The sequence below is a fragment of the Condylura cristata genome, unplaced genomic scaffold (genome assembly GCF_000260355.1).
Source record: "Condylura cristata isolate star-nosed mole 26May11 unplaced genomic scaffold, ConCri1.0 scaffold00021, whole genome shotgun sequence".
Lineage (NCBI taxonomy): Eukaryota > Metazoa > Chordata > Mammalia > Eulipotyphla > Talpidae > Condylura > Condylura cristata.
The window spans coordinates 22,951,380-22,976,542 of NW_004567122.1; the positions used below are offsets into that span (position 1 = coordinate 22,951,380).

The 25,163-nt window shown below is 38.5% G+C and overlaps 1 protein-coding gene across 3 annotated transcripts in view; it reads left to right on the forward strand.

Moving 5' to 3' along the window:
* The window catches only part of CDC42SE2 (CDC42 small effector 2), a 77,874-nt gene that overhangs the window by 35,402 nt on the left and 17,309 nt on the right, over positions 1–25,163 (forward strand). For 2 of the 3 annotated variants that reach the window (XM_012727978.1, XM_004686686.2), the window contains exon 3: positions 17,183–17,524. In XM_012727978.1, the coding sequence (XP_012583432.1) occupies positions 17,471–17,524 (54 nt within the window). In that variant the 5' untranslated portion in view covers positions 17,183–17,470. Of the gene's footprint in view, positions 1–12,833; positions 12,999–17,182; positions 17,525–25,163 lie in introns of all 3 variants that reach the window. The other variant, XM_012727977.1, reaches the window with a different exon arrangement.

A 25,163-nucleotide genomic window follows, 5' to 3' on the forward strand; every position in this document is an offset into this window, starting at 1 on the left:
GTTTGGATTCCCTGTCAGGAAGCTGACCCATGTGGCTTAGCAGACCTCTCCTGACCTGCCCTGCTGCTCTCAGCAGTGTATTTCAGTCGATCTGCCTGTTCTCCTCCCCACTCTGTCTCTGGTGAGTCCTCTCACCTTTCACACCTCTGGCCTCTTGTATGCATAAATAAATAAATAACTCAAAACCCAAATACTGCCCATGAATTTTCTATTAATATCTATAAAGAAAGAACTGATTTTTGGGGAATGGGATTAATTGATATTAGTGCTTCAGTTTTGTTATTATGATCCAAAATATCTGTCTTCACCTATAGCTAGAAGATATTTTTGATTTCTGATAATAGTTTTATAGATTTTTGGAAGCAGAAACTGATGTTAAGTTTTCCAAAGTTTTTTTGGTTAACGGTTTAGGGTAAAAGTGTCTGGAAATAATGTAAGTAGAATTGGTGGTCCACTCAGCAACTAACCATAGTATGATAATTGTTAACCACAGCTGCTGATTTATTGTAGTTATTGCTGTATGTAGGCTCTGTGAAGACCATGATTTCTGTCAAGAAATCAAAGCAGCCCTTTTGTGGTTTTGATTAAGGAGTATTTTCTCCTTTGAGTAGTAGTCACATGAGAGATAGTTGTTTACATTAATTATTACCATGAAGTAATATTTGTGAATGCACTTAATGTACCTCTTCACCGGAAATATTTTTTTGTTAGTTTTTTAAATGGAATGACACTAATTAAACGATGTGTGTGTCATCTTAGAGTAGATAAGTTTTCTACCCAACACTATAATCAGTAGTTATCTCTATTTCTATAGCTCTCTTAAAAATGGTCAACCCTTAAAACTTAGTAAATGTTAAATACTTCCTTTATTCTCATTGTGTTTCAGTACTCAACAATAATTAACCAACACATTCTTTACTAGTTGCTTGTTTTTAGGCTTTCTAAGTGATAGGTAATGTTTCTTTGATTCTTTCAATCCTGCAGTGCATTAACAGGCAGATAGACTAGTAAAGCAAACAGATCTTCCTAAAACTTAATTCTTAAAATTCTAATAAATTAGAGTTGTATATATACCTTTTAGGGTATATAAAATATGTATGTAGTGTGAACATTATTTTTCAAATGTCTTAATAAATATATCATAATAAGTTACTTCAAATGTATTTAATGGGTCAAAAATATTAATAGGTTTTGGTACACTTCACTTTTTAAAAAATATTTGTCTTAATAAATATATCATAATAAGTTACTTCAAATATATTTAATGGGTCAAAAATATTAATAGGTTTTGGTGTACCTCACTTTTTAAAAAATAATTATTCCTTTATTCTAAGATACTCATTTATTTTGCAGAACTGGGGTTTAGGTGTGGGGTGTGAGAGGATTCACCAGAGATAGAATGGGGAGCAGAACAGGCAGATTTACTGAAATACACTGCTGAGGAGAGAACCAGGCAAGAGAGGAGAGGGCTGTTGTGCCATGTGGGTCACCTCCCTGGCTGGGGATTAAAGTCAGGCCTTAGGGGTGAGACTTAACACCTTGGGCCAGCCAGGAAGCCTGTACTACATTATTTCTTTATTGATAGCTGTATTTTCCTAGAGTTTGAGATTTTCAGGCAAATACTGTTTGAGGACAGCTGAGTTAACTTGGTTCAAAATCTTGACATGAATAAAGCTAGTTTGGGGCAAAAACTATATAATTAAAATGGATTTCTGGACAGAGAAACTTGCAATGGATATAGGCCTGGTACCTGGATGTGTCTACCAAGGCTGAGCTAGCTTTGGTTAGTTAGAATGGTTGTTTTTTGTAGACTAATGCTCTGCCTTTACAGGACTTTGTGCATCCACTTCTTTCAGCTGGAACTCACTCAGGCACATAGATTTTAACTTTTTGCAACTCAGTGTATTTATCTTCAAATGATGTGTGTTTTTAAATGGGTTGAGAGTGAAAGGTGAAGGATCTTTACAAGCCCCACTTAATTTTTTTCAAACCCAGCCTGTTTCCATCCTGTTATAAGCCTGTAGTAAACCACAGATTTTTTTTTATTACAAAAGTTTATTTTTACATCATTTTGTACATTTTTTTTTTCCATCTCACTTGTAATCCCCGCGGGTTTCCCATCACCAAGTCACCCGTGTGCCATCACCATAATCCCGTGCATTTCCCTGCCCCCCCCCCCTTTTTGATCCCATTCCCCACTCCACCCCCACAAAATGTCTCTGGTATATGGTTGTTCATTATTTTTGTTATTTTCTCGCCTGGTCCATTATACTCCTGCTATGACTGAAACCATCTGGTATTTTTCTTTCTCTTTCTGGCTTATCTCACTAAGCATGATCTTTTCCAGCTCCATCCAAGTTGCTGCAAAAGACAGTGTTTCTCTTTTTTGGTTGCTGAATAATATTCCATTGTATATATGTACCACATCTTTTTTATCCAGTCATCTACTTTTGGGCATTTGGGCTGCTTCCATGTTTTTCCAATTGTAAATAAAGCAGCAATAAACATGGAGGTACAGGTATCTTTTTCAATCAGTGTTTTTGTGTCTTTTGGGTAGATACCTAGGAGTGGGATTGCTGGGTTGTAGGGAAGCTCCATGTTTAGCAGTTTGAGGAATCTCCAAACAGTTTTCCATAGTGATAAACCACAGATTTTAAGTGTTTTTATGGAATGGAATTCTGAACCACTTACTTCGATTGCAGTTCTCTTGCCTGACAGCAAGATAGAAGTGATTAGAAGAGCAGTTTCTACCTCTGGGAATTTTATTGGCCTTCCTAGTAAGGACAGATTTATACTGATATGTAATACAAAGGCTGTTTCCACCATTCTAGATGCAGTCCCACTGTGTAAATGACACTCTCCGTTCTTATCCACCACAGTTGGACGTGTAGTGTTGCTCTTCAGCAAGTAGGTCACCTATGTAGCAAGAGCTCCTGAGGCCTAAAAAGATGTAGATACACTTTAGCATCATAATATTTGAAAATTGTTGTTCTCTTTCAATCTTTAGACAATAAATGTGACCTGAACAGGAATATCAGCAGAATTAAAATATTAGAATTGATTACATCTAAAATTTATGTAATAATGAAAACACTGTGATTTTGAAATTTGGTTACATCAGTGATACAGAATATAAGTACTTCCTATTCATATGAAAATTTTGAAAATGAGAAAGGTGTATGTTAGATCTGTGGATAAAAGTTTTTAAAAAAGATTTTTTTACTTATGCTTACAAGAACTGGGGTACAGGCCAGAGATGCAGGGGGTGAGAGGATTCATCAGAGACAGAGTGGGGAGCAGAACACGCATACTGCCTGAAATACACTGCTGAGGAGAACAAGGGTGGATCAGGGAGGCGTCTGCTGGGCCATGTGGGTCACCTCCCTGCCAGGGGATTGAACTTGTGTTGCAGTGGGTGCAGCTAGCTTCATAGTGCTGCACCTCAACATCAGACTCTTTAAGGATGAGACAGTTGCAGTAAGCAATTGTTAACTATACATTTCAGTAGTGTTGCTTATATTCATGTTATAAACCATATCTCCATAAATTTTTCATTCCACACTCAATTTATTACCATTAGAGAACTCCCTTTTTGCTTCTCTATCAGCACCTGGCAACGACCATACTGTGTTTCTGTGAATCATACTATAACGTCATATAAATATAATCATGTGCGTGACTGGCTTATTCACTGAGTCCTGGATATTCATCCATGTTGTAGCTTGTGATGGAATTTCTGCCTTTTTGAGATTGGATATTTCATTGTATATATCATGTTTTGTTTATCCAATTGACTACTGATAGCATTTGGCTGCTTCCACATCTTGGCTTCTGAGTAATGCTGTTATGAACATGAGTATGCAAATATTCTGTGAGACTCTGCCTTCACTTCATATGGCTATATAACCAGATGTGGGATTGCTGAATCATGTGTTAGCAATATTATTTCTACCTTTTGCAGGACCTCCATATTATTGTCCATAGTGCTTATACTTTTTTACTGTCTCAATGAACTTTGCATAACATAAGGATTCCAGTTTCTTCACATACTCTCTGATGTCAGTTTTTGGAGTTTGGGGTTCTTGGGTTCACTCTGGGAAAGGTGTTACCAGAGCCCCCCTTTCAGTGACATGCGGTGAGTTCCCCAGGTGAGTTTCTCTATGAGACAGAGACTCAGTTATATTAAAAGAACAGATTTATTACTGCTAGAAATGGAGCTTCCATATGACCCAGCAATCCCACTCCTAGGTATCTACCCAAAAGAGACAAAAACACTGATTAAAAAAGACACTTATACCTCTATGCTTATTGCTGCTTTACTTAGAATCGGAAAGATATGGAACCCAAATGCCCAGAAACAGATGACTAGATTAAAAAGATGTTGTACATAATGGAATATTATTCCGCAATCAAAAAGGTAAACTCAAGCCTTTTGCAGCATCATGGATGGAGTTGGAAGGGAGCATGCCTAGTGAAATAAGCCAGAAAGGAAAAGGAAAATACTGGATTGTTTCACTCACAGTAGGAGCATAAAGGACCAGGGGGCTGGGGGTGGGGGAACACAAGCACAACTATATGCCAGAAACATTTTACAGGGGTGGAGTGGGGAATGGGATCAAAAAAATGGGGGTTAGGGCGGGGTGCACGGGACTGTGATGATGGCACATGGATGAATTGGTGGTGGGAAGTCCACTAGAATTACAACTTAGATGGGAAAAGGCACAAAATGATGTTAAAAAAAAAAAACAGGTTATTGGGGAAAGGACAGAGGAGTAAAGGAAACTTGCATAGGTTCAAGTGTGCAAGAAGAGCTGCCCCAAAAGGCAGAGGGAGAGCCCTACATGGTTGCAGGCAGGTACCTTAGGAAATCTGCTCCCACTAAGGGAGGTCAGTGCAGAAATGTCCCAACATTTCATGGGTAGGCAGGAGGCTGTTGCCCTGCAGAGGGAGAGTGGGTGGAAAGAAGCACCTGCATAGGCACAGGTGGGCAGAGGCCTGCTGCCCTGATAAAGTCCCTTTCTCTTTGGGAGGGGCTCACTCCATTGTGGAGTGGCTGGTTGCTGCTGATTTTGGATAGCCATGTGGAATCTTACAATGGACCCAGTCTCTGTATCTTTACCCTCAGGTCTGTGCTTCCGATACTCCCGACAGCAGTCTGATACAGGTCTCCATGACTGGGTTAATGGTCATGTTAGTTCCTTCAGCCGCCACCTCCCTGCATGAGTCAGGTTCCAACCTTGTGATGCCTTTTTCAGGTTTTCTGCTGTCTTCCTCCATCACTCACCATTCTTCATTGTCTTATTTTTTTTATGTATGTGAAGTGATCCCAATCTACAGTTTTTTAAACAAGCATTATACATCATGTATTTCTTTGATTTCTCAGTCTGCTTTGTTGCTGTAACTTGAGGTCTATACTATATATTTTGGTCCTTAAGGAATAATACCCTTTACTCTGCTGTATCAACATGATCATTTAGGGAATGAACTAGTTTATATGTGACCCTAAACAACTTTGTTTCCTTTAATTCTTTAACATACTTAAAATTCTAAGGTTGTATATGTAACAAGAAATCTAAGATGTTAGCAGCATTAAAAAATTTTAATAAACTGGGCCCTCCCTGGTGGTGCAGCGGGTTAAAGCACAGCACTGAGAAACTAAAGCCGCTTCTGCATGAGTTTGATTCCCGCCTGCCCCGGAGGTGACCACATGGTGTGGCAGACCTCTCCTGACCTGCCCGCTGCTCCCCTCAGCAGAGTACTTTATTGATCTGCCTGTTCTGCTCCCCACTCTGTCTCTGGTGAAGCCTCTCGCCACCCCTGAGCCTGTGGCCTGTACCCCAGTTCTGTATGTACAAATAAATAAAATCTTAAAAAATTTTTTTTTAAATAAACTGACAGTATGTTATTTTTATTTTGTGATAGAGGATTGACCTCTTTACTTTCAATCGAAAAAAATTTTACCTTCATAGTCATGATAGCTGTTTGTTAACTTAGCTCAAAATATTCAGTTGTAAATTGTTGTTTAAGAGCAAGTTCAAGTAAGGATTAAGGATTTTATTCAGAAAATGAAAGTACATGCAGTCCTACTTGGAAAAGGAGTATATATTGTCCTTCAGTTTTCTCCTTTTCCAAGAATAATAGTATGAGTATTTTACAACAGAATTAATAGGTTATTAATTTTACCTTTTGAGTAAACTACTTGCATGTCTCCTTGTCTTAATGTTTCTGAAATTAAGATTATAGAACTACCTGTGTTTCTTCCAAGTGTTTGTTAGAACGATATATAGAAATACTATTTAGAAGAAGTATTACATCATTGGATGAGTATCCATCTATAACTCATGGCTACCTCATAAGTATTGGAAGTCATTTAAAATTTTACTGGACTTTAGGAAATATGGTTCATTTTTCTCTTTATCCCTTTTATTTGGATGTTTAAGACTGAACTGCTGTATCATTCTGTCTGGTGCAGTGTGAATTGGTAGACTAAGGGTGCCAGTGGAGTGACTTAGAAAGGGAGGGGGTGAGTCCTCACTGTGAGTTTTGAGAAAAGATAATGAAATCCTTTATATCCCTTTCCATAGATGACCTGCATTTCAAAGACTTACATTTTAATAAGAATTGGTTGTGCAGCTGCAACCCTGGCAACAAGTCCTCTGAGAAAAGAATTGGGGCAGCATTCCAGAAATCCAGGCCTGCAGTGGTCTCATGTGGAGCTGAGCTAATGAAACTGATAAAAATATAAAGCACCCGTAGAAATAAGACCAATACTTTCTTTGGCATAGTGGATGTTGAAATTTTCCACATCACATTTTATTATTCACAGAATCAAAAGCTATCATAAGTTGCTCACTTAATAAGAGTAGCTACATTATATTCTCCCTTGGTATAAAAATACCGTCTATACTTTTGGAAGCTAATATTTCTGTGAATTACATCTAAAATGTAATTGTTGTTGGCCCATTTTTAGTGAAGTCTAGACTTTTTCAAAACAAGCTACCTTTGTCAGATTTTTAAAACAAGTTTTCAAGTTTTGATAATTAGAATACTCAGTTTGATTGCAAATTTTTCAAGGTTATTGGTCTGTAGATGAGCTCAAATAATAAAAGTTGTGGAGCCTGTTCTCTGACTTCAACACTGTGACAATGGTTAATCTATCTTTAAACCACAATTTAATTATTGCTTAGTTGTGAGACACTTAGATTTGAGCTTTTTTTTCCTTGCTGTCATGAGCAATAGTGTGGTTAAATGTTATTGTGAATATAGATGTTTTATTTATTTCTGGATTACTCAGGATTACTTTTGGATTTCCAGAAGTGATTCTAATGTATTACATGTAAATTTTTTTATTTTCTAAAAATAAAAAATACAGTTTGCACAGTATTCTAGAATTTTCTAGGAATGTTTTATTCTTGCATATTGCTTGGTTCTTTGAGTCGTTAAATCTTTTTAATTTTGAAAAGTTACTCTATTTCTTGAAATGTCATTTTTCTCTTGAGGTGTTCCCTTCCTTCTCTCTGGAGCTCTTGTTATTTGAATTTCCACTTTCTCATTGATTCTTTTTTCCAAATTTATTTATTTATGCAAACAAGATCTGGGGTACAAGGCCAGAGGGTGGGGTGGGGGTGGGGTTGTTAGCCAGACCCTAGCAGTGTCATTTCAGAGGATTATGGTGAAAGGAGGTCTTTGAGACTCAGGTCAGGCCCACCCAGCTGCTACTGCATAAAGCAACTTCTCATTAAGATTTGTTTTTTAAAGTCTTAGAGATGAGTAGCACTTATATTTAGAGGGAGTTTCCTTGGATTGTAACTCACCACCTGCTTTTTAGTGGCTCTTTTGAAGGCGGAGAGGAGAGAGCCAGGAAGAGTGAATGTCAGCAGGATAGCTAGTCAGCCTGTTTTCATGAGCCCCAGGGCTTTGCTCTTGATTTTATCTTACTGACAAAGACATCTAGGCTACGGCTGCTGATTTCTTTGGTTTAGAGGGAAAAGCAAGGGCAGAATCTTAAAAAGCTTTTGGTTAATTCAATCTGTATTTAACTTCTGCCTCTGCAACCTTGTGCTCTTGGCCACAGGTCATGGGCTTTGTGACATTCAGTATGGTTTTCTTTATCCCCACCAGTTTTACTTTTTTAACATTTTTGATAGTTAAAGATTTCACTTAGAACACAAGAAAGATTGTAATTGAAAATGTATATAGAAAAATATACAAACCATTTGAAAATAAGCACGTAAGGGTTCTAGTTATCTTGTATTTAACAAGCTGTCTCAAAACCTCTACCCTACTGACTTAAAACAGCAGTTTTTAATGTATCTCAATTTGAGGGGCAAGCATTTCAGTAGGTCTTGGCAAGTCTTCTCTAACCTGAGACATCAGCAAAGGACATTCAGTGCTATTCAGGGAGGCGATGAGACATCCTGGGAGATCCTAGGCAGCTTTTGTTACTTGTCTGGTGCTCTGGCTATGAAACTGGAGGACTGAGCTCAGGCAGGACAGGTAACCAATGTGTTTCTGCATGGATGCTTATGAGTAGTTACATTTTGAGCAGCTTTTTGTGGACTTCTCAGTTCCAAAACATGACCCAACCCTCTTTCTGTTGCATCATGTCAATGTATATCTCATCTGGAGAATAACCAAGAATTTATAGCCATCTTTTCTATACACATGAGATTATTAGAATTTTGTGCTCCCAGTTGTCACTTTTAGTAGAAAGTCATTTGAGGCTTGCTCCAAAGAGTAAATCTGAAGGAACTTCCCATCTGAAAGGGACTCTCTGCAGTAAAGGGAATGCCTACACTTCTTTTTGGGGAATTTTTTTTTCTTTACAGCAGTGTTTCTCAGCTGGGGAAACCACTCTCTCTAGGAGCAATTAACAATGACTGTGTGTTGGTTTTTGGTTGTTGCCACTGGTGGGGAGAGGTGCAATATATTGGTAGCCACTGGTTGAGGACATAGTATTAAATATCCCAGAGAGCACAGCACAGTCTGTTATTCACCCATCTTCCTCCCCCTACCAAAGAATTACTTGTCTCAAAAGATCAGTAATCAGAGGTAGAGAAACCTTGCCTTAGAGTAATCCTGCAGAATTGCTGTCTTCCTTATAAGAGAAAATTTGATTCAGAGAGGTTATAGCCAAATGCTACTTAGTCAATAAGTGGGTAGAGAAGTTATTTTTACTATAAATTTTTATTGAGATAGCACTGATTTATGGCATTATGGGAGTTTCAGGCATATAGCATTATAATTCAACACCAGTACACACTACATTGTGACTACCACCAGAAGCCTTGTCCATCTCCACACAGTTGATCCTCTGCAGCTGTTCCACCCACCTCACACCTTTCTGGCCCTTCGATGACCACCAGAAGGGTCTCTCTATCTAAGAGCATATTTACTTCTTCATGTTGAAATTATAGGCTCTTTGGTTTTCTCCTTTGGACTTATTGTACTTAGAATAATACCCTATACTTTACAAATGGAAGCATGATAGTGTCATTTTTTTTTTTAATTTTTTTTTTAAAGATTTATTTATTCGTGCATACAGAACTGGGGTACAGGCCAGAGGCTCAGGGGTGGTGAGAGGCTTCACCAGAGACAGAGTGGGGAACAGAACAGGCAGATCGACAAAGTACACTGCTGAGGGGAGCAGTGGGCGGGTCAGGAGAGGTCTGCCACGCCATGTGGTCACCTCCGGGGCAGGCGGGGATCGAACTCATGCGGAAGCGGCTTTAGATTCTCAGTGCTGTGCTTTAACCCACTGCGCCACCAGGGAGGGCCTGATAGTGTCATTTTTTAACATACTGACTAGTATTCCTGTGTGTGTGTGTAGAGAGATATCTCGTTTTCTTTATCCATTCATCTGTTGTTAATACTTAGGTTGTATCCATATCCAGGCTGTTGCCAGTAATGTTGCAGTGAACATAGGGGTGTATATATCTATTTAAATTAGCTTATGTATTTTTTAGAATACAGAAGTATTCAGAAGTGGAATCTTAAGGAATCTCCATATTGTTCCTGTTTATATTCCCCCTAACAACGTACAAGCCTTAGGTGTAATCGATGCAGATATTAGCAGTTGTTGAAAGCAGGTCATTTATAAATTTGACTCCTCCAAAGCTGTGTGTAAGTTGTATCGTGTTTAGAAATGGTCGTACATTTCTCAGAGGTATTGTCATTGTTCATCTTTAACTTAAGAGTGATGACAAGTAAAATACAGTGAATACGGTTCCTTTGTGCTCATCACTTCTTTCTTCACATGTAATTCTCAGAGAGGCTTTTTTCCCTAGATATTATCAGTGTCTTTTTCAAGAAAATCTGTGAATCATTTTAAATGTAGAGAAACTGTGTCAGGTGCTGGACACTTGGCAGGTGATGTTTGTTGTTTAACCTAAGAAAATCCATAACTTAAATGCATAATCTTTTAGAATTTCATACTAATTTTTGTGGTAGTGTTGAGAAGAGGTTTAAAGTAAATAAGTTCTGTAAAGAGCATGATAAAAAGCATATAGATGTAGTAAATTGGATCTTGTAAAAATTTCTTATAGTCCAAGAGTCCATTGGCTACTTAAAATACCTCATTTATTTTGAGAAAAATAAGAAGTTAACATAAAATATGATAAGGTAATCGTACAAAGCAAGTAGGAACCCAGTATAAATTACAGGGATCTTCTTTCTCTCTGGGGATGAATCTAAAACACCTTTTCAAAGCCTGTGATATTCCACCTTACCTTGTTCCACACTCAGGTAAATTTTTATCTCTGAAATTTGAGCAATCCAGGTGGAAAGAGAAAATCTTCAGGCCATCTAAAGAAGGCATAATTACATAGTCTACAAAGGAAAGACAATTAGAATGTCACTAGACTTCTGAGCAAGTAGAGAGTGAAAAAGCCCCTTGAAGGTCCTGGGAGAAAGATCTTTTACTTGGTGTTCTGTACTAACCACAGGCATGCTCAGGCGTCAAATGCAAGGAATTAAAGACCTTCCTTGTAAAACCTTCCTTGTGCCCTTTCTTAGGAAGCTACTGGAGTATGTGAGTTTTCAAAATAGAAAATGGAAAAAAGAAGACATGATTCTCAAAAAGTGTCAGCCGAGAAAGGAATTGCAGGCACACTTAGAGGAGTAGCTAATTAAGACTGAAGTGAGAGGCTACTTAGTTAGGGGGAGGGAAGGGAGAAATTTTGTATCTACATGCTTGTTCAGGTGTTTGGAAATTACAGGTCTGTTACACATGTAATTATAGTATTATACAGTTCTAACACAGGTACACAGGAAAACTAAACAAATAGTCAGCAGTTATGACCTCAGAGAAAACAAAACATAAGAAAAGAAAGGATAGCTAACTCTAATACATTAGTGATTTAACAGTGGCAGTTATGACAGAGCTTGAATATTGACTTAACCAAAAACATCTAGCAATGATGGTTGATGGTTAGCGGGAGTTTGAGGGTTGAAGGTGATACAAAAAAGACTATTCAGTAGTAAGGCAGTTTATATTATCTAAAAGTTGATAAATGTAGGAACTAGCCATGGTATTTTATTTGTGTTTATAAATAAAAGAGTAAAATAGCCCATTAAGTTTAAAATTATTTCTAGCATGGAGAAGTCTAGGTCTCAGGCCCTTTTTTTTTGTTTGTTTTGTTTTTTAAAGATTTATTGTTTGCCATGCCATTTGGGTCACCTCCAGGGCAGGGATTGAACTCTCACTGAAGCGGCTGCCGCCAGCTTGCAGTGCTGCCATTTTTTTTTTTTTAAAACAATTTTTTTTTTCAAGATTTATTTATTTATTCATACGGAACGGGGGTACAGGCCAGAGGCTCAGGGGAGGTGAGAGGCTTCACCAGAAACAGATTGGGGAGCAGAACAGGCAGATCGACGAAGTACACTGCTGAGGGGAGCAGCGGGCGGGTCAGGAGAGGTCTGCCGCGCCATGTGGTCTCCTCCGGGGCAGGCGGGAATCGAACTCATGCGGAAGTGGCTTTAGCTTCTCAGTGCAGTGCTCTAACCCGCTGCGCCACCAGGGAGGGCCTGCAGTGCTGCCATTTTTAATAGCTTCTTATGTATTGATTTTTTTAAAAAATTGACATGCTTTGGCATTATTTTCAATAGCAGTAAAGATTTGTTTAAATGTTTAAGGATATTTTACAGTATTGTTTTGAGGAACTGCAGGTCATAGGATAGAATTTAAAAATGCATCACTTAGTAAATAATGTATGGCATGCCTTCCATTAAGAGGGCAATTCAGAAACAGATATATGGGGAATGGGGAGGAGACAGGGAATTCCTTGTTAAAATACCTAAGAGACCACTGAGATGTTCATTAGCAGGTGGATATAAGTGTTTCCCTAACTCGGGAGAAAAGTTCACAGTAACATTGAGAAACTATTGTATGTTACATAATAATTTTTAATTCTTGGCATCACAGAATAGGTTTAAAGAAAAGTATGAAAAAGGAAGAAAGAAAAAGATGACCCGATCAGACCACATTCACAACCCGTGGGACACCTGGGTCAACTTGCTGTCCACTCCAAATGTCAGGGTTGCTCCACTCAGTTTCTTTCTTCACCATCTTGCAACTTCTCTTCCTTCCCTCCTGCCAGAGGCAAATGGGAAGTGGCAGGCTAGGCCTTCCTTGTTGATGGTTTTCAATGTTTTTATGTGAAAAAGGGCAGCCTAAACATTTAACTTGATCCATCTTCTTAGTATCTTACAAAGTCAGATGGCTAAAAGTAAAATAAGAACACAGTGTTTGTGGAATGAACAGTGTGTATCAGTCACTCACTCAGTATCATCCATGTACTTGCTCTTCAGTTTTGTTTTGTATTTTTTTTTTTAAGGTAATGGATCTTCTGCTTGCATTTCTCTCTTCCTCAATTCCGACTTTGAATTTCTCAATCAAAATTAGCTGGTTGCAGAGGGAGCATAGCGAAGCATGAAAGCCAGCAGTCTCTATTCCGGTCTGTGCAGTGGTCACCCAGTGCTTGGTGTTCTATGCACATGAGGTGATGCTTCTTTCTTTCTCTGTACTGTATGTGAAATGCACAGGACCCAGATAATCAAAGTCAACATTGATAAAGAGTAATTTAGAAAATTTGTGGTAGTATTCCCAACCATACCTTGGGCATTAGGCACTACAACAAGCAAGCCACAGAGCATGCAAAGGAGGAGGTGAAGCAAATTCTGGAGCTGCTAGATACACCTGAGATAGTGGTTATTAAGGGATACGGCGCATTGATGAAAAAAGCAGAATGATACACTGATTCAGAAAATGGTAAAGTTTTCTGAAAGTGATCAAAGTGCACTTGCAAAATGACACAGTTCTTTCCTAAGGGATTTACTTGGGAGAAATGAAAACTTTGGACCTTAATTGGGCATTTCAAATACCTCAGATTTCACCCTTGAAGTGGTTGCGCATGCTCCTACCCATGCCTGTTAGTTTAGGAATAAGGGTTTACTTGAACTTACTGGCCAGAGAAAAGTAGATCTGTAGTAGCATATAGTTTGAGGTATTGTGTGGTAACAATAACATAGGGAAGATCCTATACTCCCAAACACAAGTGATGTCAACCAGTGTTCCTTCAATAGAATAAGGATACCTTTATTTTGGTCAGCTTAGAACTGGGGTATAGGCTAGAGGTGCAGGGGTGGTGAGAGGATTCACCAGAGAACAAAATGAGGAGCAGAACAGGCAGATTTTCTGAAATACAATGGTAAGGGAGCAGCAAGACAGGAGAGGTCTGCTGTGCCATGTGTGGATCAGGCCTTACTGGTGATAGTGCTGAAATGTAACCCCTGGGCCACAAGAGAGGCCCTTGGTTTTTTTGAAAAGGATTTTGTACTACAGGTAAATTCAGCCTACTAGGTTGGGATAGATTTACTGCTAATACAACTGTGAATAAACTTTATGGATAACTCTGACTTGATCATTGCTAAGTAATTTTTACATTTTTGGCCGAAACCTCTGGCATCTGATAGAACTTAAAATCTTCCTTCACTTCCCTCAGTAGTTTTGTTGTTGTTTATAGCACACACATTGATTTACTAACCAAGAGGATGACATTAATTAAATAGTTGCATATACTAAAGTTAGCTGAGTACAGTAATACTAAACAAAGTAATATGGAGATTGACCCTTTGAGCTGAGCTTGTTCCTCTAGGGTTGAGGGGACTATTTCATTAGTGTGTACAGTGTGCCTATCGTAGATCATATAATTTAGTCCTCCTTTCAGGCCTGTGAGGTTGGCAATGCAGCATCCTATTTCATAACTGGTCATAGAGCTTGTTACCAAAGTAACATTTCTATAAGTTAGTAACGTACGAACGATCCTTTCTTTCAAGTTTTTAATTCTCAGTTTTCAAAAAAGCAAAACATATGTAATACTTCAATTTTAGTTAAGATATTTCAGATTTAAAAAAATAATTATCCCACTAAAGGTATGCCTCATTATCCTGTTTTTCAAATCAAGACTTTATTTCTTTGGAAGTTGAAATAAAAAGCACTATCATTAAATAGTAGTTCGGATTTAGACATAAGTTTTTTTAAGTTGTCAGCAAATAAAATGCCCATAGAGGCATAAAGTAAATACCTGTAGCATTTGATATTGGTGTGGGGAATCAGGAGTAGAGGAAACTAATGATGCTTAGTTTTTGACCACAACATATCTGTACACTTTTGTACTCATGTCAAACTCTAAAAATTGAGAGGACTCTTAATTCAAGGAGGCTTGGCCAGTCACTAAGTGATTTTGGGTAATTCACCTTGAGCTTTTCTAAAATTACTTATCTTATGAATATATGAGTTTGTGAAAATTATGGTGCTGTGGACCAGTTTGACTCCTTATTCATGTGTGGAATGTGCTGAGCTGTGCTTTAAGCCAAGTTTAGTTGTTGATGTTGTTGCAAAGGGACTCCTTTTGTTATCTTTAGAAAAAGCATATGGTTTTCAAAATGGACATGTTTTAAGCAACTTTCAGCTCAAGAAGTGAAAGTAAATATATTTACTAGTGGTAGGGTTGACATTTTTTTGAAGACTATCATGCTTCTCTAAATATGTTTCTAGGTAAATGTTTTAAGATACATGCTTTGGGGAAAAAATTCTAAAAAAGGGACTTTGTTCTGAAAAGCAATAAGAAAATGTATTGGTCTGACACCAAGGCATGTTTAGAGAGACTGGGATTTATATATTTAAATCAAAAAGACCCAGGGAGTTGCAGCTGTCCCCTGAGTTTGAAAATAATTTCAGCAGATCTGCAGTCTAAGTCAAAATACGTAAGTAAAGCTGCATATACTTTGTCTTTTTTCCAAAAGTAGAAGCTCAAATTACTTTAAGCTGTTATTATTCAGCTCATCATTAAAAAAGAAATATTGTCATTTTTCAAAGTAGTATGTAAGACTAGGGAAAATGTGTATTTAATGATTTGTTATACCTGAAGCAGACATGTTATGAACCAGTGTTAGCTCCAAAAAATTGTAAAATAAAGTATAAATGGGAAGTAAATTTGAAACTATTAAATTGGGATGTCATACAGTGTTGTGGATTATAAAATTAGGAAGCCATATTTTTTTAAAGTTTTAAACAGAAGCAATAGTTAAAAGGAATAATGTAAAATTCCCTACGTAGAATTAATATTTACAGGTGATTTCCAGCAAAGGTAATTTATATATAAGAAACTTTATATGTAGGGGTCCTTCCTGGTCTCACAAGGGCTAAGTCTAAGCATTGTCAAGCTACCAGCAGCCACTTCAGCATGAGTTTGATCCCCAACCAGGGAGCTGACCCACATGGTGCAGCAGACTTCTCCTGTCTTGCCTGCTGCTCCCCTCAGCAGTATATTTCAGTCATTGCGCTTGCTCTGCTCCTTACTCTGTCTCTGGTGAAACCCCTTCATCCCTTGCACCCCACACCTCTGTCCCACACCCCTGTTCTTTTACATAAAAAAAGAGAATAAAACTTGTTAAGTAGCACCACTGAAATAGTCTTGATATTGTGATTTTAAACTTTTTCTCGTATATTCTTGTTGAGAAGCCTAGACTGACTGAGAAAATACCTGAAATATACTATTTGGTGTAACAAGCTTTTACATATCTACCCAATTTTGTAGGTTCATGCCCCTTAATTATGTTGGATTTTGGGTAAAATGAGGAAACCTCATCTCTGCTTGAAAATAAGCACTTGAGGTTCTCAATTTTAAATATGGCAGGAGTGTCAGTTTTCTTCCTTCTGACCTACCTCTTTGGGCATAAGCTTAAATGTTAACATGTTGTTTTACTGTATTATGTTAGCAAACTTGTCTTTTGGGTGCTGTCGATCCAGGGCCCCAAATTAATGCTTTATTACTACCCACATGTGTGGCACAAGCATATAATGCATTTCTCTTCACTGAAAATTTTCACATATACTGATAAAAAATTAATCACCATTCCTGTCTTTTGCAAAACAAAAGAGAAATTTTATTTAATGTTTAGGGTTCTCTGATTCTGCAGGGTAGTTGTTATTTATAATTGGCACAGTTTATAAAAGTACGAGATTGCTTTTAAAGATGTTTAAATGGGATGTATATTTCACCATTTGGAACAAAAATGTTAACATCTCTTTGAACAATTGAATTAATATAGCTTTGGTTTTTCAAATTAGCTTGTTTGGCCATAGTGGAGTATAAAGTCTTGATAAGGAGGGCAGGATCTAAAATCCCATTTGACAAAAGCTTAACATAACCTCCACTTGTCTGTCTTTTAATTTCAGTGAAGGTGATGATTTTGTTTGTTACTAATGAATTACAATTGCTTAGTTATTTAAGAAGCGTTGACTACTCTGCCAGTTACTGCTTGGATTTTCTGTGAGAACAAAGGCTTCAAATGAAAAAAACTTTGTGAAAATATTTCTTATTGGAATTAGAAACTTTTACATGGCTGCCATGGTATTTTAATTAGTGATTAAAAAATAAAGCTATTGTAATTTACAAAAACCATAAAATAGAATATCATGAAGGCAAGGTTTTTATTTTTTTGTCTTTTTTCATTCCTATATTCCTGACACCTGACACTCAAAAGCTTTTTAAAATGTTATTTTTTTCAGTGTTTATTTTTGGAGAATTTATTCCTAATTTTATAACAGATTTAATGAATAGAAACTTAGAGGTATTTGTAAGGTAACTTTTTTTCTTTTACTTTTGCTGTTTTTTTCTAGATTTCCCGTTACATGCCCAGAGTCCAGACAACACTTTTTATACCTTTCTTGTGGGTCAGAAACAATTCTCTTTAGAATCAGAAAAGAAGAAGGGAAGCCATCCGACCTTTTCTTTATGAAATTGACGGTGTCAGACACCTGGTATCCAGGCCTTCATACAGAGAAGTATTAAGATTCTTATTCTGGCATCCTTGAACATTTTATCGCATTGAGAGCTTGCTTTGTGAAGCGTCACTGGTCAAGATTTGGAAGCTTCATTGGTGCTCACTTCTACCTTGGACTGTAAGCATGAGTGAATTCTGGTTGTGCTTCAACTGCTGTATTGCAGAACAGCCTCAGCCTGTAAGTATGAAGTAATATGTATGGGGTGCTTATTAAAACACGCCACAGGCTCTTACACTGAGAGTCAGGACCCTGCCAGTAACTGCAGGGCAGGTCTCCAGTGTCACAGAGGAAAGTTCAGTGGAACGTGGAATGTTTGCTTAAAAAAAAGGGAAACTGGTGTTTTCATGGGTAGCTACAATGTATCAGGCACTGTGTCAGCCCATTTATTGTACATGGCCATGAAGGCTGAGCTCCTTTCCACTGGGTCTGGAGAAGGAAGCACCTGAGGTTAAATAGCTAATTCTGTGTGGACATCCGTGGGTGAGAGTTGTGGCAGCCAGAATGCCCTCTCAACTCCTTACAGCAGTTCCCTGAGGAAGAAACTTCATGTTTTTGATTTGAAATAGATGCAGTTTTTTGCCCAGCTTCATACACATAGTAAGTGGTTTCTTGGCTGACTTCTCGTATAAGGCCCACTGCTGTGCCTGCTTATCCTATAGACACACCGGTGCTCCAGGGAAAAGCCTGTCCTCCAGTCTCCAGTTTTCTATTTAGAAGATGGCAAGATCAAATGCCATCTATAAAATCTTCCCCAGCTTTCTCCTGACTTAGCTAATACCTCATGGGTATCTCCTCCAGCTCTTCAGGAGAAGAACGGCTTGCATAGTAAATAATTGTTTTATGGTCTTTCTGTTTTGACTCTTTAGGAGCCCTGACCAATTACTTTGTATATTCAAGATCAACTCTTATGCTTTGAATGAAGTAGCTATATTGGTAATTGGTTGGCTAGCTCTGACTAGGTGAATACTTGAATTTATGTTATATTTATATATTATACACATACACACATATAGTATATACACACACACATATTTTTTATTATAGCAGGAGAGTTCCTCTTAGGTCTTTTCCAAGCCTTTTCCCAGGCATGCACAGTCACTTTCTGATTTTCCTAGTATATGCTTTTAAATAAAATGCCCTAGCCTTTCATGTCTGATCCCACAATAGGGGAAAAAGAGAAAAATGAAGAGAATGGAAAAGGGCACCCACATGTTAAATCCCCTGCAAGTCACTATAGCCAAGGACTGGGGGCCACAGCAAAGGCTACCCACCTTTTTGTTTGCTTTTTTGTGATCAGAAGCAGAAATTCTTGGAGAACAGCTACCCTTTTTTGGCCCACCCAAAAATGTGCAAGCTGCTCCAGAAACAGTTGTGTGTCACATGGGGTCAGGGGTGGGCAACTGCTGTCTGATAATGGCTGATATACATATTCTAATATATTCCTTAATAATTCCTAATATGATATAAAAGCACTATATATATATATACACACACACACACACATATATATATATATAAAATGTATATTAATTCCTAATGTATTCCTTACTAATTATGTCTTTTGCTTATATCCATGTGATCCATGAGGTATGGAAGATTGATGAGAGTGAGGGGATCTGTTCTTAGCTCATCAGCTATCTAAGGACAGCTTACTAAAGAAGTAATCTCTTGACTAGCTATTGGAAAGCATACATGATTACATACTATGATGTCATATAGCTGAGTTTACTTCTGAACGTATTTTGTTTGTTTTGTTTTGGGTATTTTTGCTTATATCTGAGCTGTAGTTCTTTTTTGTTGTTGTTTATTTTTTTCTGTCCTAAAAGGTCAGATTTGGGGATAAGGGGGGGTTGTGTTTTAACCATACTGTTTTAATTGCTTGGGTTATCTGGTATTTTTGCTGTCTCATAGGACTACCTCTACTTTCTTTCAACTATATTGGTAACTTTTTTTTTAAGCTGGATTGTTCTTAGGTCTTTTATAACACAAAGGTAAGCCTTACAATTTTTCATTTATGAAACAAACTTTTTCTTCATCTGAAGTGTATTTCATGATGCATCGCTTTAAACCATAATGAATCGTGTTGAATTTAGAGTGTAATTGTGTGACAGTTGACATCTTTAAAGTCCTTGGTGATCCTGTTGAGAAACCAAGCATGGATCTTTGTTTTATAGATGTTTTCATATTGTTTTGTAAAGCTTAAACTTTTCATTATGTAAACTTCAAACATCTCGTTTCTGTTTTCTAGCTATTTTATGGATTTTTATTACTATTTAAATGAAATTCTTTTTTCTAGTTTTCAACTAATGTACATGAAACCACTGGTTTTTCACACTAATTTTTATCCACATACCTTACTGAACACTTCATGTTTTAAAATTATCTGCATAGAATGATAATATCTTTTAATCATCTTGGTAAAATGCTTTTTGGTCTCTTACTGCATGACTAAGGCCTTTAGTTCGACTTTGAATAGTGTCGGTGACAGTGGGACATCCTTGCTTATCCTGATTTTAATGGGAAAATTCCTAGTCTACTTAAAACTGAAACAGATATATATTTTAGTGGATATGGTTTTACCCAGACATTTAAGCTTAATTATAATTTATTATAGATTACCAAAGATGGCACTGTCAACCAGTTTTAAAGATTATAGATACTTGAATCCTATATATATTTTGTTGAGAGTTGGACATGACAGTACGGTAAGTTCCTATTTATGGCTGGCTAGTGTGGCCATGTTTACTGTTTCTGCTGTAGCTCTAGGTGTCACAGGAAACCGCGTCCCCTGATATCCTTGTTTTTGTCCCCATCCTCTGGTTTCTAAGGAGTTCCACTTTGGAATATAGACCTATTTCTTTCAGTTGCATTCCCTGTTGTGCAGGAGGCTTGTGAGTGTGGTGGGAAGATGTTACGGGAAGAGAAACATTAAATCACGCTATGATGAGATTTTAGTCCTCTGGTGAGCCTGCACCCTAGGCTGTGTCCTGCAGAAGTGCTGCTTAGTTTTGTTTTGTACTCCTTAGTTGAGGGTAAAAGCAAGAGGCGTCTGGAGCTTGCCATTTCCCTTCCTGCACATACAGGCTGCTTGGAGAGTAGGACTGGATAGCCTCCCTCCCCAGCGTTTGGTTAGTTTTTGGTAAAACCCCTCTAGCCTAATAGTTGAGAGTAGCTTTGTTAAAAACAACACAGTATTCTGGCTTGTTTTAAGATGGCTATCTCTCCCCTCTCCTGGCTGAAGGCCAAGGGAGTATTTTGAATCTTCGCTTGGAGAATGTGGTAGAATTCCTGGGGTAAAACTCAGAGCTATAGGGGCTCCTCTAAGACACCCGTGGAGTTTTTAGCTCTCAAACTTGTCTGTACAAATCCTTTAGCAGTTGCTCAATAACAGTTTAGATTTTCCTACACTGGTTCTGAATCTCCTGGAGGATTCTACTCGTGGGTTTCTGTTTGGATAAATTGTAATTTTCTGCACCTCCCTGTCTCTCCATTTTGGGAAAACAATGGGTACTCTATGATCTCAGTTCTGTAATGGATCTAAAAAGAGTTGTTGGTTTTTGTTTGCTCAGCTTTTTGCTGGTTGTTGTTGAACGGCAGTGACAGACCAGAAGCCGTACTGTGATTTTTTTTTTAGGATTAATTTATTGCCATGTCCGCTGTTGTTTATTAATTCAAGTTTGTGTGAAATAGCCCATGGACATTGGATTGCTCAGACTTTTTGACTTGAGAAAAATTATACAGAACTTAACAGGGCCATCTAGCTACTGAGAGGAAGCATAGCTCACTTCCCAGCTTCAGGAAGACACATACAGGATACACTAATGATTTTATCTGTCTTTATAGTCTGTAAAATCACATCCTTTAGATGGTATCAAGAGTGCCTTATGTGAAAGCTGCTTGGTCATCTCTCTGAAGTTTTCTAAAGTATTTACTGAAATTAATCTCTGCATGCCTGTTCTCCCACTCATTCTCTACCACCCCCTGCTCTTGCACATTCCATGTGTGGAAAAGGAACAACCCAATATTGGGAAGAAAACAGAGCACATTTTTCTGAGAAGTACATGAGAATCGTAATTTTTCATCCTCCTCCTTCCTTTTCACACAATACAATCCAGAGCATAATAAAGTCCCGATTTTTTGAGCCATGGTAATGCAAATCTTTTAAACTGCCTGTGGCATATAAATGCTGTAGTGACTGTTGCTACACACAGCTAAGGCTGTAGATTAACACTGAATGATTGTTGCTTCACACCTTACTTTTAAAAAGAACTCGGTTACTTATAAGACTGTAGTGAATTCTTTGCCTAATTGTGCATCAAAGAACTAGTAGAACACTTTTTTCCTCCCCCCAGTCTTCCTGAGTTTTAATTGATATGCCAAAAAAGTACATAATTAATGTATGCAATCCGGTGAATTTGGATATACCTTACACACAGTCAAAGTAATAAGCTTCTAAGGTATCCTCAAAAGCAATGAAGCTTGATTTATAAGAACAAAACACCAACCATACTTTTCTATTCATATTCCACGCCCTTCCCATTTAATTTTTCTGCACATGGTATGGATTTTTGGTAACAGTATTTTCTGTCTGAAATGTGTTATTTTAATTAGACATACATGTATTTATATTCCTTTGGTTAATGCATAGAACACCACTTTGGCATTTCTGCAGTAATCCAGGTACTCAGGAAATAACTGAGCAAAACAGAATTTGTTTCTGTCCCCAAGGTTCTCATTTTAGTGGAGGGAGGGGCTATGTTATGAATAAAGAGTTTATGGTAGCTGTTCTGTGAAAAAAGAGAGCAGGAAAAGTTAGAAAAGAAAGTGTATTAAGGGTGCCTGCAAATGCATTCCTGTTGGCTGAAGTGATACTTAGGAGAGTAAGCCAGACAGCTACCTGGACAGACTGGACGGCCTTTAGTCAGTTGAGGTGCAGGAAGTGCAGCGGCTGCACACTCAGGAGATGTTCAGGAGAGCGGCGCCAAAGAAGGCTGCAGGGTGGCTGGGAGCAGGAGGGACGTTAGTGGGAATGAGGCCAGAGAGGCAACTCAGGTTAAGGTCATTCCTGACATTTCAGGCATGAAAAGACTTTTAGTTTTTCTTCTTTTTGAAATGAGGAATCACTGAATGGTTTTGAGCAAAAATCCCAAGTGAAAAAAACATAATCCTTTCCCCAGTGGCTGAATGTCACTGTCGGCAGACTGAGGATTAAGTGCTGCTAAGCATCCTGCACCCTCAGCCATGGGTTCCCTTCTCCTGCCTGTACTTGCAGCCAGCACATTCTCCATGTAACGTGTCCTGTACTGAGTTTATTTCCTGCAATGTATTTGTTACAGGACAGGGAGAGGGGGACCCTGCTGAACCCCCAAACCCTCCTGCTCTAAATAGGTTCTGCCATCTGCCACATTAAAGCCATACAAAACCTTTAATGGAAAGGAACTCTAATACATTTAGTGTGCAGTACAGCAAACATAAAGAATACTGTTTCTAAATCAAGCACCCAAAGTTCCCCATCCCCTCGTGGGTAAAAGTCCACCCAAAAGGGGTTGGCCCAAAGCAAGGCCCGAAAGCCCGCCACAAGTCTAAAGCACCTTCTGGTGGGGACCCATAGAAAAGGGTCAGAAATGGCCAGACAAGTCTGGGGGGAAAAGAGCAAAATCAAGATAAACGCTGCCACAGTCAACTCCCCACGGGTCTCTCACCCGCATCTGTTTCAGCCAGTCCAGGGCCAAGGAGCAAGTGCAGTTTCTTCACAAGTCTCTGCTTCCTGTGGCCCCCTCAGGTCTCCTTCTGGCTCCATCCTGCTTGCTTGCTTTCTCAGTCTCCTCCAGATTCTTCCCTCTGCTTAGCGCCACCCTCCTTTTGGTTAGGGAACCTGGAAACTACCCTTTTCCTGGGGACCACCTGTTACATTTTCTGTCATTTTTGGTTTTCTTGGTACAGGGTTTGTTTCCCTATTTTATACTGAGGTAATGTTGGTTTACAGATAAAGGTTCACACTTCTTCAGGGGGACTGTGCCCCCACACCCCACTGAGCCTCTCCTCTCCCTCCTCCACTTCCGATCGCAGTGCTACCCAGTTCTGCCGTCAGATTTCTAGGGCGATTTTGGTTTAGACTTGTTAACAGTTTTAAACCTCAGAGGGAGAGTGAGTGTATGTGTGATCGGTCTGGACCAGCTACAGTACTGCGCTCTTGTTTTCTTAGATTTCTTCTAGGGAAATGGTTGAGGAATGGGTGGGAAGATGGAATGGGTTACTGGCCAACTCAGGTGTAGGGAGAAAACTGCAGACCAGCTCGGAAGCCTCAGTCGTTACTGTGACCTGACAGGAGAATGAGCCAGCAGTTCCATGAAAGGCAGCGACTCCAGCTGAGGTGTGCCTACTTCCTGTGAAACAGGTGAGCACAGGTTCTGCACAGCAGTTGCCACAGGTCCATTTAGAATTGTTTTAGGAATTACCTTCCACACATACTAATTGTGGTAAGAATATATTAGAAGTTATCTTTAAAAAAAAGTATGCTGTCATTTTACATGAAATCACATTGCATAATTATTAGCTCAAAGTAGTTAATGTGATTTTTTGCAGTAAAAATAGAAAATAGTCCTTCCATTTGAGAAATGCAGAAATTCTTACTTGTAGAAAGGCATTGCAGACTACTGTTCTAAATGGTTTTACTATTGCTGAACTGAGGAATTCAGACTCCTTGTGCTCAGGAGTGGACACCATATTTACTCATAGATGACCTCTGTGGAGTGTGGTGGGTGGCTGCTGGCTACCTTAATATACTTTTGTAGAAGGTTTGAATTTGCCTATATGGCTTGTAACCAGAAACACTGTTGGCAGAAAAGTGTTTAGATGGGTTTTGGGGTGCCTACCCTGTTTAACCGATTAAGAAGTAATGGTAAGTTCGTGTCCATATGAGTTCAGGTTGGGAAGGGGTTAAGATGGTAGAAAATCATACCGTTTCAGAAATTGGGATGCTTATTATTTATTTACTTATCTTTACACATACAAGAACTGTGGTACAGGCCAGAAGTATGTGTGGGCGGGGGGGAGAATTCACCAGATACAAGAGTGGAGAGCAGAATAGGCAGACTGACTGGAATACATTGCTGAAGGGAGCAGTGAGCCCATCAGGAGAGGTCTGCCATGCCAAGGATGGAACTTTGTGCTGAGTGGCTTGGATTGCTTCATAGTGCTGTGCTTTAACCGGTTGCACCACTAGGGAGGGCCCTGACTCTTATATCTAATGACATTTATCTTTACTGACCAAGTTGTCATAACTAGGTGTTACCAGTTTACATTCCCACCAGCAGTTTATGCCGTTTTTCCTTGTACTCATCAATGCATGGTATTTTCAAGCTTCACAGATTATCAGTCTGGGAAGAATGAGGTGACACTACTTTGAGGCTTAACTTTGCAGTCCTGAGGCATTTTGATATATTAAGGGTGAAAAGTAAGCTGACCTTTATTTTGACAGTTAGGTCGTGAGCCTCAGGTTTATACACAAGTTAGAACCAAAACTCCCCAATTCAACTTTTCCATACTTTTGTTCATTAGTAAGTTCCATATATATTAACAGAATTAAGTTCAATTCTTTTAGGGTACAGAAAGTCCTATTTTGATAATAGAAGCAGATTAAGTTACAAAGTAGTCTAGCAACTTTTGTATTTGTTTCAGGTAGAGTTACACATGGATTCAGTGCTTTCATTGTGGTTTAAGTAACTGTTGTGGAAATAAATGCAGTCGGAAATTATCAAGTAATTAGTGCCAACCTGTGTACAAAATATTAGAACTTAGCGTAAAAAAAGATGAA